The sequence below is a fragment of the Bicyclus anynana genome, chromosome 19, assembly GCF_947172395.1.
Source record: "Bicyclus anynana chromosome 19, ilBicAnyn1.1, whole genome shotgun sequence".
Taxonomy (NCBI): domain Eukaryota; kingdom Metazoa; phylum Arthropoda; class Insecta; order Lepidoptera; family Nymphalidae; genus Bicyclus; species Bicyclus anynana.
In genome coordinates, this window is record NC_069101.1 from 14249145 (window position 1) to 14263773 (window position 14629).

General features: G+C 32.1%; 3 protein-coding genes across 3 annotated transcripts; all 3 read left to right on the plus strand.

The window, feature by feature from the left end:
* Positions 1 to 82: 82 nt before the first annotated feature.
* Positions 83 to 2202, plus strand: LOC112051847 (odorant receptor 59a-like). The gene is made up of 4 exons (XM_024090660.2): positions 83 to 248; positions 606 to 801; positions 1203 to 1420; positions 1505 to 2202. The coding sequence occupies exons 1-4, from the start codon at positions 131 to 133 to the stop codon at positions 2200 to 2202; spliced, it is 1230 nt and encodes a 409-aa protein (XP_023946428.2). The 5' UTR covers positions 83 to 130.
* Positions 2203 to 4809: 2607 nt separating this feature from the next.
* LOC112051848 (uncharacterized) lies at positions 4810 to 6674 on the plus strand. The gene is made up of 3 exons (XM_024090662.2): positions 4810 to 4883; positions 5456 to 5673; positions 5968 to 6674. Exons 1-3 carry the CDS (start codon positions 4810 to 4812, stop codon positions 6672 to 6674), a joined length of 999 nt encoding a protein of 332 aa, XP_023946430.2.
* Positions 6675 to 9920: 3246 nt separating this feature from the next.
* Positions 9921 to 11591, plus strand: LOC112051849 (uncharacterized). Its single transcript, XM_052887609.1, has 2 exons — positions 9921 to 10236; positions 10750 to 11591. Exons 1-2 carry the CDS (start codon positions 10029 to 10031, stop codon positions 11445 to 11447), a joined length of 906 nt encoding a protein of 301 aa, XP_052743569.1. The 5' UTR covers positions 9921 to 10028; the 3' UTR covers positions 11448 to 11591.
* The last annotated feature ends 3038 nt before the right edge of the window (positions 11592 to 14629 follow it).

Here is a 14629-nt window from a genome sequence, read left to right on the forward strand (position 1 = left end):
TTCAACCACATTGCCCCATCATAAAGACTCAAATTAATCATGTCCATAATACTTACTTAGGTTAGTACTAGCTGCACTTCGATAAAAGACAACTGGATGGATTTGTAGATCCATCTGGCGTAAACGAAATATGAAGCTATCGCTAGGTGAATTTGCTCCGGATCGATGCGACCTTCGTACCATGTTGGATAATGTGGCGAAAATACTTCGCTTGGTCACTATTAATATTGATAAAAATAATAATAAACGTAAGTAAATCTTCCATCAACAGAAAAAGATGAAGACAGAGTACCAGCGTTGTGGATACTTTATCTTTGTTAGCTGGGTAAAATCCATCTTACTGGATTCCTAATGGATTGGACAGCACAACATAAAGCTTTATAGTTTTTAGAATGAATTGTACCTATTACTTATAAATATTCTGTGTTGTGCTAACAATTAAACTATTCACATTTATTTATATTCCAAATAACGTTTTACTTTTTTTCGCTTCGGTATTGATTCCCAAGCCTATAATCAATTCTTGATTTTAGATGCTTGTAGTAACAAATTACTATGAACCCTTTTTGGAATTATCTCAAGAATGTTTATATTTCTTGTTCCAGGCATCCCCTTGGTCTTTCACCTTACAGTTTTTGTCGCAGCTGCTGGATATATCTATATTTATGTATTCTCAATGTTCTGGTTTGTATTCGTACGTTGCAGAGAGACCGGAGACTTTACCGCGGCTGCCGTCGTATTTTCTCTTGGTGTAAACAGCGAGACCAGTGCCACAAAATTCCTGTTTATGGTTATTTATAAGTATGTGTTTATATAGATGTATCTGTAAAATAATACCTGACTTACTCACATAACTATTTATGAACATACAGATCGAACGTGTAAAAGAGTTTTTGAAAGAATTCAGCACCTTAAACAGTAAGAATATAGGAGAAAAAAATATAAGGCAATAAAATGATAGTGTTTATGCAAATTTTGCATTTTTTTAATAAAACAGAATTTGAAAAAGGTAGTCCCTGCGGCGTCTGCCATTGTTAGTAGTTATTATAAGTGTTACTGCGACTTTTATAAAGATTTAGTAAAGGTTTGGAACGTAAAGTAATGTATTTTTAAGGTTAATTTATTTTTCAAATAGAGCTATAAAAGGCTGTAGATAATTAGTTTTTACTTCTTTCTTATTTACTAAATATTTTTTTTTATAGAGATAAGTTACATGGAATGTTACAAAGATATTTAGAAAGTGATTCTAAAGTAGTACCTGAATCACGATTTGCACGAAATTTGACAAAGAAATTATATGTAATAAAAAAGAGAGCCAGTTTTGTATGGTTAGCGATAAATGTAATGTCTTTGGCTTACGTTTTACTTCCATTACTTATGCCTGGACGACACTTTACAGAAGACTATTATGTAATATACGGTAATACATTTTCGAGTGTTTTAAGACAATTCAATATTAATTTCTTAACTTAGGTGAAATAAAACGTAAAACAATTGGTTTCAGGCTTGGAACCAATGATCGAATCTCCGAATTATGAAATTGCTACAACATTTATGACGATAACAATTTTGACTGGAGTTTATGTAGTAGCAGGAGTTACTGCATTTATATTAGTAATCATCGGTTACATTGAGGCTCACATATTAACATTAAGTGATGAAATGCTTGCTATTTGGGAAGATGCTGAAAGCCATTATGAAGATATTGAAACTACAGGAACAAGCGATGAGATTAAAAAGCTTTTTTTGAATAACTATATTAAAAACCGACTTAAAGAAATAATAACTTTTCAGATTTTGGATATTAATCTTTTAAACGATTTCGAAGAAGTCTTCAGAATAACGATGGCAGTTGACTTTTTTCTGATAACTGTTGGCATCGTACTAGAACTCCTTGGGCGTATAGAAAATACTTATTTGGAATTGCCGTACACTTTTCTCCAAATATTTATGGACTGTTATATAGGGCAGAAATTAATTGATGCGTGTAATATTTTTGAAAATGCGGTATACAATTGTAAATGGGAAAATTTCGACAAAGCAAACATGAAGACTGTTTGTATTATGCTGCAGTGTGCACAAAAATCACTTTCGCTGACTGCAGGAGGATTAGTAAAACTTGATTTTGTTTGTCTCATGTCTGCGATGAAATCCACATACTCTTTTTATACTACTCTTCAATCCACTGTTAATAAAACATAAAAATATATAAATAATGTCATTTAAATTGTGAATAATAACTAAGTAGTTTAGTTTATTCTTCAGTTTACATTCACAAGATTTTTTTTATAGTTTGCACAATTTGACTCTATTTAAACCTTTTATAAACACTGTATTGTAGTTGAACATATAGTTATTTAAGTGAGACACATAATGTTTAAGTCACATAGTAGTTTTATGGCTATAAAAAATCGATGACGTCAATAAAGGTTCGAAGAATCAACAATGTCTACAAACATCGACGGCACTGAACTAGCAGCAGTCAATTGTATGCAAGAGTTCCAGGGAGTTAGTAACTGTTATTTGTATGATCAATTATTTTGATTTTTTCATATCTATAAATTATGTGTATTTATTTTGCAGCTAATAACAAAGCTAAGTACAATTACATTTTTTTAAAGCGTGTAATTATTGTAAAGCTTGTAGTACTGAGCAAGTCATCTACTTACTAGAGACAAGATCATGTTTGAGAATCTTTGGAAATGTATTAATCACTCACCATGTTACAAAATAGTGTCTGAATTTTTGAAGCCATTGTTAAGAAATTATTAAAAAGCTCATTAGAAAATTATTAAAAAGCTCACGCCATGACTTTATAAAACTACACACATAATATTATAACTCATATTGACAAAATAATGACAAAAGAAAAATATTTGATCCAGCAAACATTAACAGATAAGAGGGTCAATGGAAAATCGATAAAGTAAACAAATGTGTTCGTCGGAACAAATTTTACCGTCCACGGGTGTACATACGAAGGTAAGTGTAATTAATGGTCATAAGAAATATATTGTTACAAATAGTACCTGCTTCCCGCCTATTTCGTATAGATAAGTGTCGCCGCCTAGCGTATAGTAGCGTCATTTCATTTCATACTTTTATGACTTCCGGTTTTTATAGTTAAATTTAATTAAGTAACAATGATTATCAATCCGAACAGTGGAGAGGTTATTATTAATTATTGATATAAATATAATTATTTATTTTACATGATATAAATTCATCATTGGTTATTTTACTCTTGACAACTATGACGTCACGTTATGATTTAGTTTGTATTTAATTTCTCAACTTTGTGTTTCGATATTTTAATATTATTTTACGATCGTTATAAATATCTTTTAATTATTAATGTGTTTTAGATAGAATTATAACGTTTGGTTTGTATAATAATACTCCGGAACTATTATTAAAACGTACTTGTATTGTTAACATATTCGTGCTACCAACAGTAGACACTAACTTTGCAAATATTATAAAATAGAGGGTTGTTTAGCAGATTCATTGATATACTACCATCAGCGTGTAATATTAACATTATAGCGGAAGCTATGCTGAAATTGTTATCGAATAAATTTGTGTACAGTGAAAATATTATTTTACTTCTCCCACCTTCTGTAACAATATACTAAGCAGACCTTATCAGGACATTCACGTTAGAAGCCGTATATAATATCTAGAATATTGTTACAGAAAAATTAAAATTTTGTTTTTACTAAGTATATTAACAGTGTTAAGGTACTGTAAGTTCCAAATATATATATTTATTAATCTTTGTCATTTTTACTGATTACATTTAATTATATCTTTTCCAAATGACAATAACTTAAGACAAAATACTTAATCTATTAAATGACATAATTAAATGGATTAATGATCACAATTTAGAAATGCATTTTTATAAGACGAAAATAATAAAATGAAAACTAATAATCAACAGTAATTTAAATTTATAATAAATAAAATAATTATAAGGAATATTGTATTTATATTTTTGTCATTGTATTTCTTGCAGAATAATATTTGAACATGAAGCTTCAAAATATGTGGACAACCCTTCAATCATATAGGTTGGAAGATCACAGGTTTCCAACAATGGTAGAAAACGTCGCCTTGTTATTGAGAACGATGACAGTAAATATCTACAAAGATAATAATGTTAAACGTAAGTTAAGAATTATTATTAAGTTATCTCTAATATTTAGGTATTTAAATAGTACTAGTTACTATAGATATCTATAGAACTTTAAAGTGATCTTATTAGAAAAATCAATCTAAAACACTTTCAATAGGATCATGAAATAAAGCTGTAAATGCATGTAAATGAACTGAAATGAACGGCAACTATACTTTTTTCAGTCTAACAATAATGTTACACAGAGGAAAGATTATTTTCTTGTTTGTTTGTTTGTAGTCAGTAGTTATGTTACTTATTAGTTAGTATATGTATTTTTATTTTTATTTTTATACACCACAGTATCGTGGTATAAGTTCACATATTTTTTAAGCTTATGGTTGCCTGGTAGAGATCACTACGACGTGATATGGTCGCCTTTTTGTATTATACTTCTCTTTTTTGTCTGTTCTATGTTTTTTTTTTCTTTTTGTGGTTTGCATATAAAGAGTATAAATAAATTAGTTAGTCTCTTGATAAAATTATGATTTCTTTTTCTTATATTCAAAGGTGTATCCTGGTTCTACTACGTTATAATATTCGTCACCGGTATATGTTACATTTACGTTTATGTCTTCTCCATGTTGTGGATGCTGATCGTCCGCTATCGCTCAACCAAAAACTACACGGCAATGGCGGCTGCCATGTCACTCACCTTTTGCAACATTACTTGCATTACGAAATTTCTCTTCATGCTTGTGCATATGTAAGTAAAGCAATAAATAAATATAACATTGAGTTTCTCATTGTTCATACGTATAAACAATAACACGTTTTGAAACCACCATCCACCTAAAAAAATCTTTAAAGTACTCACACATACAGTGGAAACATATAGCTTCCAGACAGAACAGCTTCCACGTCATATTACTTAGTAGTAATATCTTCTCCTTCAGTCGTATTCCTCACATATGGGGATCGTGACCATCTCCATCCTTGAATTTCATTTTATTGTGTCAAACCATCGTCCTATCTTCGAATTCATTAATATATATTTAATAACGATCAAAATACATTCAATATAGTCAACAACATAATAAAATTCCGTTTCACAATTACTTAGCATCAATTAATTTTAATTTTCAATTTGCATCTTAGACAGCGTAAAAAGAAACCTTCTTTTTGAATCACTGCAACTATTTTAAACGACATTAAAACCCGTTGCCTAGTTTAAAAGATCTAAGCGTACAAACTTTGACTGTAAAAATAGATTAATTAATATAAATCAATTATTTTTGCAGTCAAAACAAAATATTAATTTTATAAATTTACTTGCAGAAAACGTATAAGGATCACCGTTGAAAAATTTCTAAATTATGATGCAAAAATTGTACCAGGAACGAGATTTTCAAAAAATTTAAGTAAATTTCTACGAGTGGTCAAGAAAAGAGCTCTTTCTATTTGGTTATTTTTAGTAACAAATGGTATAGTGTACATCATAATCCCTTTTTTAAAGCCTGGAAGAAATCTAACAGTCAATTTATATATCCTTTACGGTAAGAACATGTTTTTTTTTATTTACAAGTTATCAGTCTTGCTAATTTAATTTTAAAAAAAAGAGTGGGAAAACGATACGTTATCCAAATATATTCAAAATATTAACTTTTTGGTTGTTTCTTTTTAAAATTTATGAAAGCAGAATTTCGATTTTAAATGGAGATTGCTTAGATATTTCAATTTCTCCTAAATCTGATTTTGAACTAACATTTAAGAACAAATGTTAGTTCAAAATCAGATTTAGGAGAAATTTTTTTTTCATGTTTTTAAGACTGCACATTTCTTTGAAACAGGTTTAGAACCAATGCTGGAAACGCCTCATTATGAAATAGCTCATGTTGTTACTACCATAGCTGTAGTGTTCTGTGTATACCTAATGGTGAATGTAGCTGTATATGTGATAGTAATGATTGGGTACAATGAAGCTCAAATAAATACTTTAAGCGAAGAGGTAAACAATCTTTGGGGAGACAGTCAGAACTTCTACAACAGTCTCAAGCATAAAATAAAAGATAAAAAATACTCAATATATATAAAGGAAATAATTGTCAATGAGTATATACGAATACGTTTAAAAGATATAATCAATTATCATGTTACAAATATTCATTTTTTCCATGAGTTGAACCATGAATTTAGTGATACTTTGGCTATTGAATACGTCATAATGGCTATGGCGATAATAGCTGAATTGCTCGGAGGATTAGAAATTACGTATCTTCAAATACCTTACACGGTTGTTCAGCTGTACATGGACTGCCTGTCAGGGCAGAGATTGATTGACGCTTGCCGTGGATTTGAAGAAGCGCTGTACGGTTGCAAATGGGAAAGTTTCAACGCATCCAACCAGAGAACCATTCTGTTGATGCTTTTAATTTCACAAAAGACACTCTTGTTGTCAGCTGGCGGTATGGCAAATTTGAATTTTGAATGTTTAATGATGATATTTAAATCGTCGTATTCAGTATACACGGCTTTGAAATCTAGACTTCAGCATTAAAATATTTGAATTTATTTTCTGTGTTTCTATTCCTACAAATTTATATTATACTATAATATACATATAGTATGATGTGATTATATGGTATCTAATCACATCACAGTTTAGTAATATAACATTATTCTGTGATGTCTCTCAATGACTTCTAGGTTATAATCGAACGCAATCTTATAGAAATATCAAAGGAAAAACGTATTAGAGGTAGCATTCCGATCTTGGCGACCGCGACGTGCGACCAGCGACCGCGATAGGGTCGCCCAGCATACTACTTAGTATGAATTTATATGGAGCACTAAACAAATATGGTCGCGCAACGCGATCTCGGGCTTTGTTTAGTGCTCCATATAAATTCATACAAAGCAGTAGGTCGCGCGGTCGCTGGTCGCGGTCGCAGTCGCGCGTCTTGGTCGCCAAGAACGGAAGGCTACCATAAGAATAAACAGCATAAATCTTAGTAAAATGTGTGATTCATCATCTGATTAATTTTATGAGAAAAAAGTTTGTCGAAATGATGCCTATTCACAATCACTACCAAAAATACGCACGCACAAATAATATATACCAGGGTCCAATCGAACTTCAGGAATGTTCTAATACCTACACGTCATCATAACAGAATAAATAAAGGCTTGCAAAATGAAAGACAATCCGTTTATATTATAATTATTAATCTAAAAATAGAATTAATGTATAACATATTTTATTACCCATAAGCCGTGAGCCGCTTTTGATTTACACAATACACGTTACTTGAAGCTACGAGTATCAGTCATTTATTTCAGTCATCGACATGGTGGATTCGAAGTCACTGCAGTATTATATTATGCGACTATTTAACCCCATCATTACTATAACCCTGTGAAGGTGCTGAGGCAACAATAAAGTATAAAGTAAGTACCTAATTATCAGAACTAAACAAGTAACATTAGTATTTCCTAAAGTGTTTTTCAGATTGCATGGGTGACAGTCGTGTTGTCAAAATACGTACTTTCGTGAATTACGGCAAACTTTCAAGAGTGAAACGAACTGTCACACGCGCCATCCTACATGAAACGAACTGTAATATGATCAACATAATTTAACTTAATTATTAAAAAAAAGAAACTTAAATTTTATTAAGATGATGAATTAAAAGAATAATAAAATCTAAATTTTAATATGATCAACACAATAATGTAACTTAGATTAAATTAAGACTAACAATTATTTTTATTAAAAAAACACCATCTTATTGTTACATACATAATTTTGTTTGTACATTGATCACCCAAAGGCAAGGAACACAATACGCTGGCGCTGATACTCCTCTGGATGGCAAGACTTAGCTTTAAGCCTAATAAGCGCCAGCTCTTGGGTCACCTGACGAATGCATTAATTTATCAGACATCAAATTAAAAATTGTTTTGATATCTGATGACCAAGGGCCTAAAGAAAACAGTTATTTAAAAAAAAGTAACTTCAGTGTCCAGGCATGGTCAAGAATGCTGACCCGATTAGAAAGTTTAGATTACTGTAGCAAACATGTAGTGTTTTTGTTGTAATATTTTAATGGACCAATCAAAAGTACCTATTACAACTTGTTATACAGATTCTTATTTTATTACAGAAAACGAGACTTTGCCATGAAACTACGTGATATGTTGGCAACTCTTCGAACATTTGGTTTGAATGAGGACAGCTTCCCAATAATTATACAAAATGTCGCTTTCTTGTTAAGAACAATAACCATAAATATCTACAAAAAAGACATAAGTATACTGACAATTTCTTTACTTATTTTCTTAATATTAGATTAGGTTTTTATTAGGGTTAGTGCCTGCTCACTCTTTACTTAAAGATACCTACATATTCCCAGGCTGTGTATCAAACTATTATTGCCAAAAATAAAAAGTTGTATATTCAGCCAGCCCAAGATTACTTGTACCAACTTTGTGAACTGCTTTGTCGGTCCAGTGCTAACTGCGAGTCTTAGTTCCAGTCCTGGGCTGACCTATAAAATATTGAGCTCTTCCAAGAAATTCTCAAGTAGAAATCTGATCTCGCATCGTACAGCACGTTGAGCCATCGGTCCCGTTCATTACCGCTAAAATTTGATAACCGTTACTAGAACCTCATTGGAACAGCGTGGTGGGTCTAAGCTACATATCTCTTCTCCTATAAGAAGGAAGGCCTGGTATTGGGTTTTCAAAATATCATGATTCATGATGAACGTTGTTAATTCTTTAATTAATTTTTCAGATATACCCTGGTACTACTATGTCTTGACCTTCGGTGCTGGTGCCTGTTACTTTCACACCTATATCACCTCTATGGTGTGGCTCGTGTTCTTTCGGTACTCGATCGCTGAAGACTTGATAGAGATGGCCATTGCTGTATCGCTCACAGCAGCCAGTATCAATTCTGTCACAAAATATCTTTTTATGATGGTACATGTGTAAGTATAGAGCGACAATGCTTAAATGTTAGACAGCAAAATTAAATAGGTCTTGTTTGGAAGGACACAAGAAGCGAGGAAAGTCAAAAAAGAGATAAAGTGGTTAGATGATAAGTTGACGAATTACGAGTATTATAGAAGCGAATGGAAGATGAGTTGACGAATTAAGTATATAAAAGGAATGCTGAAAACATTTCCCTAAGTTCGGTTCGGTTCGGTATCTACCCATATTCGGCTCGTTGCAGATCTCGAGTCTTCTCTCAGAGTGAGAGGGGCTTAGCAAATAGTTCACCACGCTGGCCCAATGCGGATTGGCGGACTTCACACACGCAGAGAATCAATTCTCTGTTATGCAGGTTTCCTCACGATGTTTTCCTACAGCATTTTCTAAAAATGCACACAACTGAAGTGTTGGAGGTGCATGCCCCGGACCGGATCCGTAATCGGAGACTGAGGTCATATCAACTGGGCTATCAAGGCTCTTTGCCTAAGTGGGATAAGATTAAGGAGATGATGATAGTGTTCCAGAGAAGTGTTTTTAAGCTTTGTTACATCCAGCAATTTAAAAAAATGCTATATTATTACTACGTCGTTTCGTCACGATGGAAATTTTAATTCAATTTCTGCGCTAGTTCATAAATTGCGTTGTCTGAATTCGGACTAAAAAAAACCTTTTTGAGCAAGTGAGATGAATGAAAAGATGATGAATAACGCTTTTATGCTTCCCTCGTGAGCTTTTTATTTAATACGTAAAGTTCACTTGTAAATACTTTGTTACTGACTTTTTATGTTGTAAAATAATTAGAGTAGATATAAAATGTTTTGAAGTTTTGTATGATTTTTAACTAATTTGCAAATGTAAATTGAAATTACTTAAAAATCAATATTACAGGAAAGATTTAAAAGAAATAATTTCAAAAATGTTGGCATTTGATGCAACGATATCACCTAAAAGTAGATTTGGGATTAATCTAAGAAAAAATCTCCGAGCTGTTAAAAAGCGAGCTCTTGTCATCTGGCTGTTTCTGGTAATGGACGGCATAGCTTTCGGCACGACTCCATTATTGAGACCTGGACGCCATTTTGCTGTGGATTTATACATCATCTATGGTAAGAAATCTGCCTATTAGGCCCATTTTTGATCATCATTCTACAGACCAATAGGGCGGTGCTAATAAATATAAAAATTTTCTTTGTTCCTAAAAATTGCTAGAATCATTTTTCATTTAAAGGAGATTGCATTTAGCTAAATCACAAAATATAGAAAACGCTTTGCTAACCTATAGGTAATAACGAAATAGACTTAGAATTTCTTAAATACATAACTACAACATAATACCTAATAATCAAAAATCAATACGAAAAAAATAAAAAAGAGACATGTTTTCAGAAGCGTGCAATCTGTTGCGGTATAGATAAAATTAAAATAAATTATTTTGACCCTAGATCTAAATAAAATATTTTATTCCCGCTCTACAATGAAGAACTTTTTAAGCAAGAAAAATGTTTCTTTATTATATAAAAATATTACTCAAAATAAATTAATTTATTAATTTTAGGATATAAAATTAAGTTGAAGAATCAGTTTTTCCTTTTAAAATAAAATATATTTTTTTATTTAAACATAACTTTGTTCAACAGGTTTGGAACCTATGTTCGAATCACCCAATTTCGAAATAGCTACAGTCCTGACAAGCATCAGTATAGCATTCTGTGTATACATAATGGTAAATGGAGCGGCGTGTTTCATAGTCATCTTTGGTTATATTGAAGTGCAAATACTAACCATAAGTACAGAAGTAACAAACCTTTGGGAAGATAGTCAAAACTTCTACAATTATATGAAAGATGATAAACAAGACGAAATACATACAAAAGAGGAAATCATAAATGAATATATACGAATTCGTCTGAGGAAAATCATTGATTACCACGTTACAAATATCAATCTTTTCCGAGAAATCAATAACGAATTTTGTAACACTGTAGCTATTGAATATGGTATAATGTGTGTTGCTATAGTGGCTGAACTTCTGGGAGGATTAGAACACACATATTTACAAGTATCATTCAGTGTTGTTCTAATATTAATAGATTGTCTGTCTGGGCAAAAGTTGATAGACGCTTGCAATACGTTTGAAGAGGCATTGTACAGTTGCCAATGGGAAAACTTCAGTGCTAATAACCAAAGATCTATTTATTTGATGTTGTTGATGACGCAAAAGACGCTGAAGGTATCGGCTGGTGGAATTGCATCTTTGGATTTTAATTGCTTAATGATAATATTTAAATTTTCATATTCTGCATACACAACTTTGAAATCTAGAATTCAGCATTAAAGTAATTAAAATTATCATTTGTTTTTCATTTTCATTCGTATTCAAATTAAGATTAATAAATAATGAATGAAAATGCAATATAGTACCATGAAGCGGGTCTGATATTGGACTCGAATTGCTGCTGGATGTAAGTATTTTTGAAGATTACATCTAATTTACGATTCATCATACAGGCATACACAGACTCAAACTTAAAACACCTCTCTTTCTTTACGTCGGGATACACGTCGGGTAATATTGCAAATACACGTGGATTTCTTTAATTAAGGCAAGCTCTGTCAGGGCGTTACGTTAATTTTTAATCCTTGCAATTTACAACCTTCGCCATTTATATATATCGTTAATCTATTATTCAATATAGTTTATTAATTAGACGTCACGTAAATTAATTATTCACTCAGGTCGTTCGGAACTCCTTCAAGTGATATTGAGTCTTATAGCAGTCGAATGTCTTTGTACAATATCATGTAGGTACTTTGAATTAAAACTGTGTAAGACTTGAGATAGAGGGATAAAAGGAGGGCAGGAGTAAATATGTCTCTCTCGCAACGAGATACTTTGCGACGCACACCCTATAGACACAGAAAAGATATTACAACCAGTAGTTGGACTTCATACTAGAGGTCGAAACGCGAGCTATACCTACGCTCCTTGAACATGGGGTGATCGTAGGGTGAAGACAGTCGCGACTGTGCCGCGGTGACGAACGAACGCACGGTGTATTAACAGAGTAAAGTGTATTAATAGTATTAGATTTTTTTAATTATGACCAGTAGGAAATACTGTGCCGTTTTTGGATGCATGAATTCAAAATTATCCCATCCAGAGATAACTTTTTTTAAGTTACCTGGAAACTCTGAAAGGTTAACTTTAAAATAAATTTACTTATTAGTAGGTAGGTACATAATCTTGTATTTTTTAATGGATAAGGTATTTCCTTTTATCTCCAGAATAAAGGTAGGTATCTGGATTAGTAAATAAAGTGAATAGAGTAAAGGAAAGTGATTGACACGATTGAAATATGTAGCTATACGCGGTTCATGAATCACGATACAGTAGGTACGATAAGCTTGTATTAAAACCTCGACTGCTTGTACAATGTATTGTGTGACTGTGCTCGGATCATTTGTGTTTTGTTACCCGACTGCGGCGAAGCCCAAAGGAGGAGTATGTGTTTGAATGTTATGACTTGTTGTTGTATGCGGGCGACGGGAGGAAAGGACTGCGCGGGTGTGAAGCCCCCTCCCGGACCGCGCCGACCTTCGGGAGTGTTACGAACAAATTTGCCAAGCACACATACTGATAAATGATATGTCATTAGACTCGTCTAGATAGGCCGAGTGTCACTGGGTAACTTAGTTCTTAAAAAATCAAAATGGCGGATTTTATGCACTTTAATGTGCAAGCTCATAAAACTTTTGCTCAGCTTGGCATTGGTGACAAGAATTTTAACCGACTTCCAAAAAGAATCGTATCGTATTTACAGCGATATTTCCGTCATTTGTAAACCGTTTCTTTTTTGTTTGGATGAATATTCTTTCAGGTTAGTCCCATTTTTTTCATGTCAGGATCTGATAATGGCATCCTAGAGAAATCTAGGGGAACTATCGTATCGTAGGGACAATTAGTGCGTTTGTTCATTGTTTCATTATCTATTTTAAATCACTACAATTTCATGAAGGTATTTATCTTTTTTTTTATTTGTTCACGTAGTGTGGAGGTAATACCTAGATGGCATCACCGAAATAAATATGTTTAAGAATACGACCAATCCTTCAAGATCATTGACGTAGTATCAGCCTTAATTAAATCAACCAATCAAAAAACACGCATTTTTATTTATCACTTCCCATTTTACTACAATTTACAAAGTATTTTATTTGTTTATATAAAAAAAGTTTATTTACAATCACAAAACTAAGTGGAAACACAAAGTTAGCAAATGTAATTAAATTGCTGCATGCGGGCAGCCCTATGACATGTTTACGTACCGCGCGGCTGTAGGTATTTATTTCAAAAATACGGCCGAGTTATTATACTGCTTGTAATATCTTTACTGTGCTATAGACCTATAGCAGAATCACCAAATTGTAAATTTTTGGTAAATTATTTTAGATTGTAGGTTAATCTTTTACTTTAAGTTTTTAACCGGACTCTGCAGTGCTGTGAATGCTTGTAAAAGATGGCTGCAGTAGTTCAAGAATTTTGTAACTTACTAATATAATGTTTTCTGCTGTCATTGTAGGCATTACAAATAAATAAATAAATCTATTAACCGCCACGTTGGTCTTGACTGTGAATCTGTGTGTCTGTGGTCTATTCAGCTTTGTCTTTCCTGTGCTCTGAAATACGTCGTAAGTGAAGTATAATTACAATATAAGTAGACACAGTTCCAATTTTTATTTCACTTACATCTCATGCCTCGCACGCATTAAGTGTCGCTTCCAGTCACGACTGAAAGTGATTGTTGAGGTGAGAATCAAATATTATCACCCTAAGACCCTACTAATAAATTATTCCCTTCTTATTTTATGTATTATATTAGTATATTTCTCATCAACCTTGAGATATTTCATACATTTTTTTGAATATATATAGCTAACAAAAGAATTCATTGAAAATTTTAAAAGTAGACATTTTTCTTTATTCTTTACATTCGTTTTAATTATACGATGATGAGGAAAAGCAATTACCATGTCAACAAAGACGATTCAAATAATTAATACGTTCAAACTAGGAAAAGAAAAAGAACTATTCTTCCTAGAATAAATGAAAAAAATTAAATGGGGAGTTTGTTTACAATAGTATGTATTTTCTATCTAGTTCTATTAACTTAACTATTTTCTGGTGTTCGCCTTTTATGTGTTTGCCTTTTGATCAACATATTATTGATAAGTTTCTATCTCTTAAGCCCACTAGTTTCTGAGAGATTTTTTTAACCCACAAACAGATGATGATGATACAGAATATATATATATACAGATGATACAGAATAATGGTCAAAAATAAAACCGTACTGTTTTATATAATAAGTTCACTATAAAGCAACTTTTTTACAAGTTAAGAATAGAATAGAACTCAAAGTTTTCTTCACAAAAATTATAGATTTTCTCTTGTAAGACTCGATCTAGACTTAAGTCTTCAAAGTAGATTTCAACGTCGTATACATTGAGTACGTAGAC

What these genes read in the sequence shown, in the direction of transcription:
- LOC112051848 (XM_024090662.2), top strand. Translation starts at nt 4,810, where the DNA reads ATGGCGGCTGCCATGTCACTCACCTTTTGCAACATTACTTGCATTACG. An exon ending in CTCTTCATGCTTGTGCATAT is followed by an intron (nt 4,884 to 5,455) that starts GTAAGTAAAGCA and finishes ATTTACTTGCAG; the next exon opens with AAAACGTATAAGGATCACCG. An exon ending in CAATTTATATATCCTTTACG is followed by an intron (nt 5,674 to 5,967) that starts GTAAGAACATGT and finishes TCTTTGAAACAG; the next exon opens with GTTTAGAACCAATGCTGGAA.
- LOC112051849 (XM_052887609.1), top strand. Translation starts at nt 10,029, where the DNA reads ATGTTGGCATTTGATGCAACGATATCACCTAAAAGTAGATTTGGGATT. An exon ending in TGGTAAGAAATCTGCCTATT is followed by an intron (nt 10,237 to 10,749) that starts AGGCCCATTTTT and finishes TTTGTTCAACAG; the next exon opens with GTTTGGAACCTATGTTCGAA.
- LOC112051847 (XM_024090660.2), top strand. Translation starts at nt 131, where the DNA reads ATGAAGCTATCGCTAGGTGAATTTGCTCCGGATCGATGCGACCTTCGT. An exon ending in TGATAAAAATAATAATAAAC is followed by an intron (nt 249 to 605) that starts GTAAGTAAATCT and finishes TTCTTGTTCCAG; the next exon opens with GCATCCCCTTGGTCTTTCAC. An exon ending in AGACTATTATGTAATATACG is followed by an intron (nt 1,421 to 1,504) that starts GTAATACATTTT and finishes AATTGGTTTCAG; the next exon opens with GCTTGGAACCAATGATCGAA.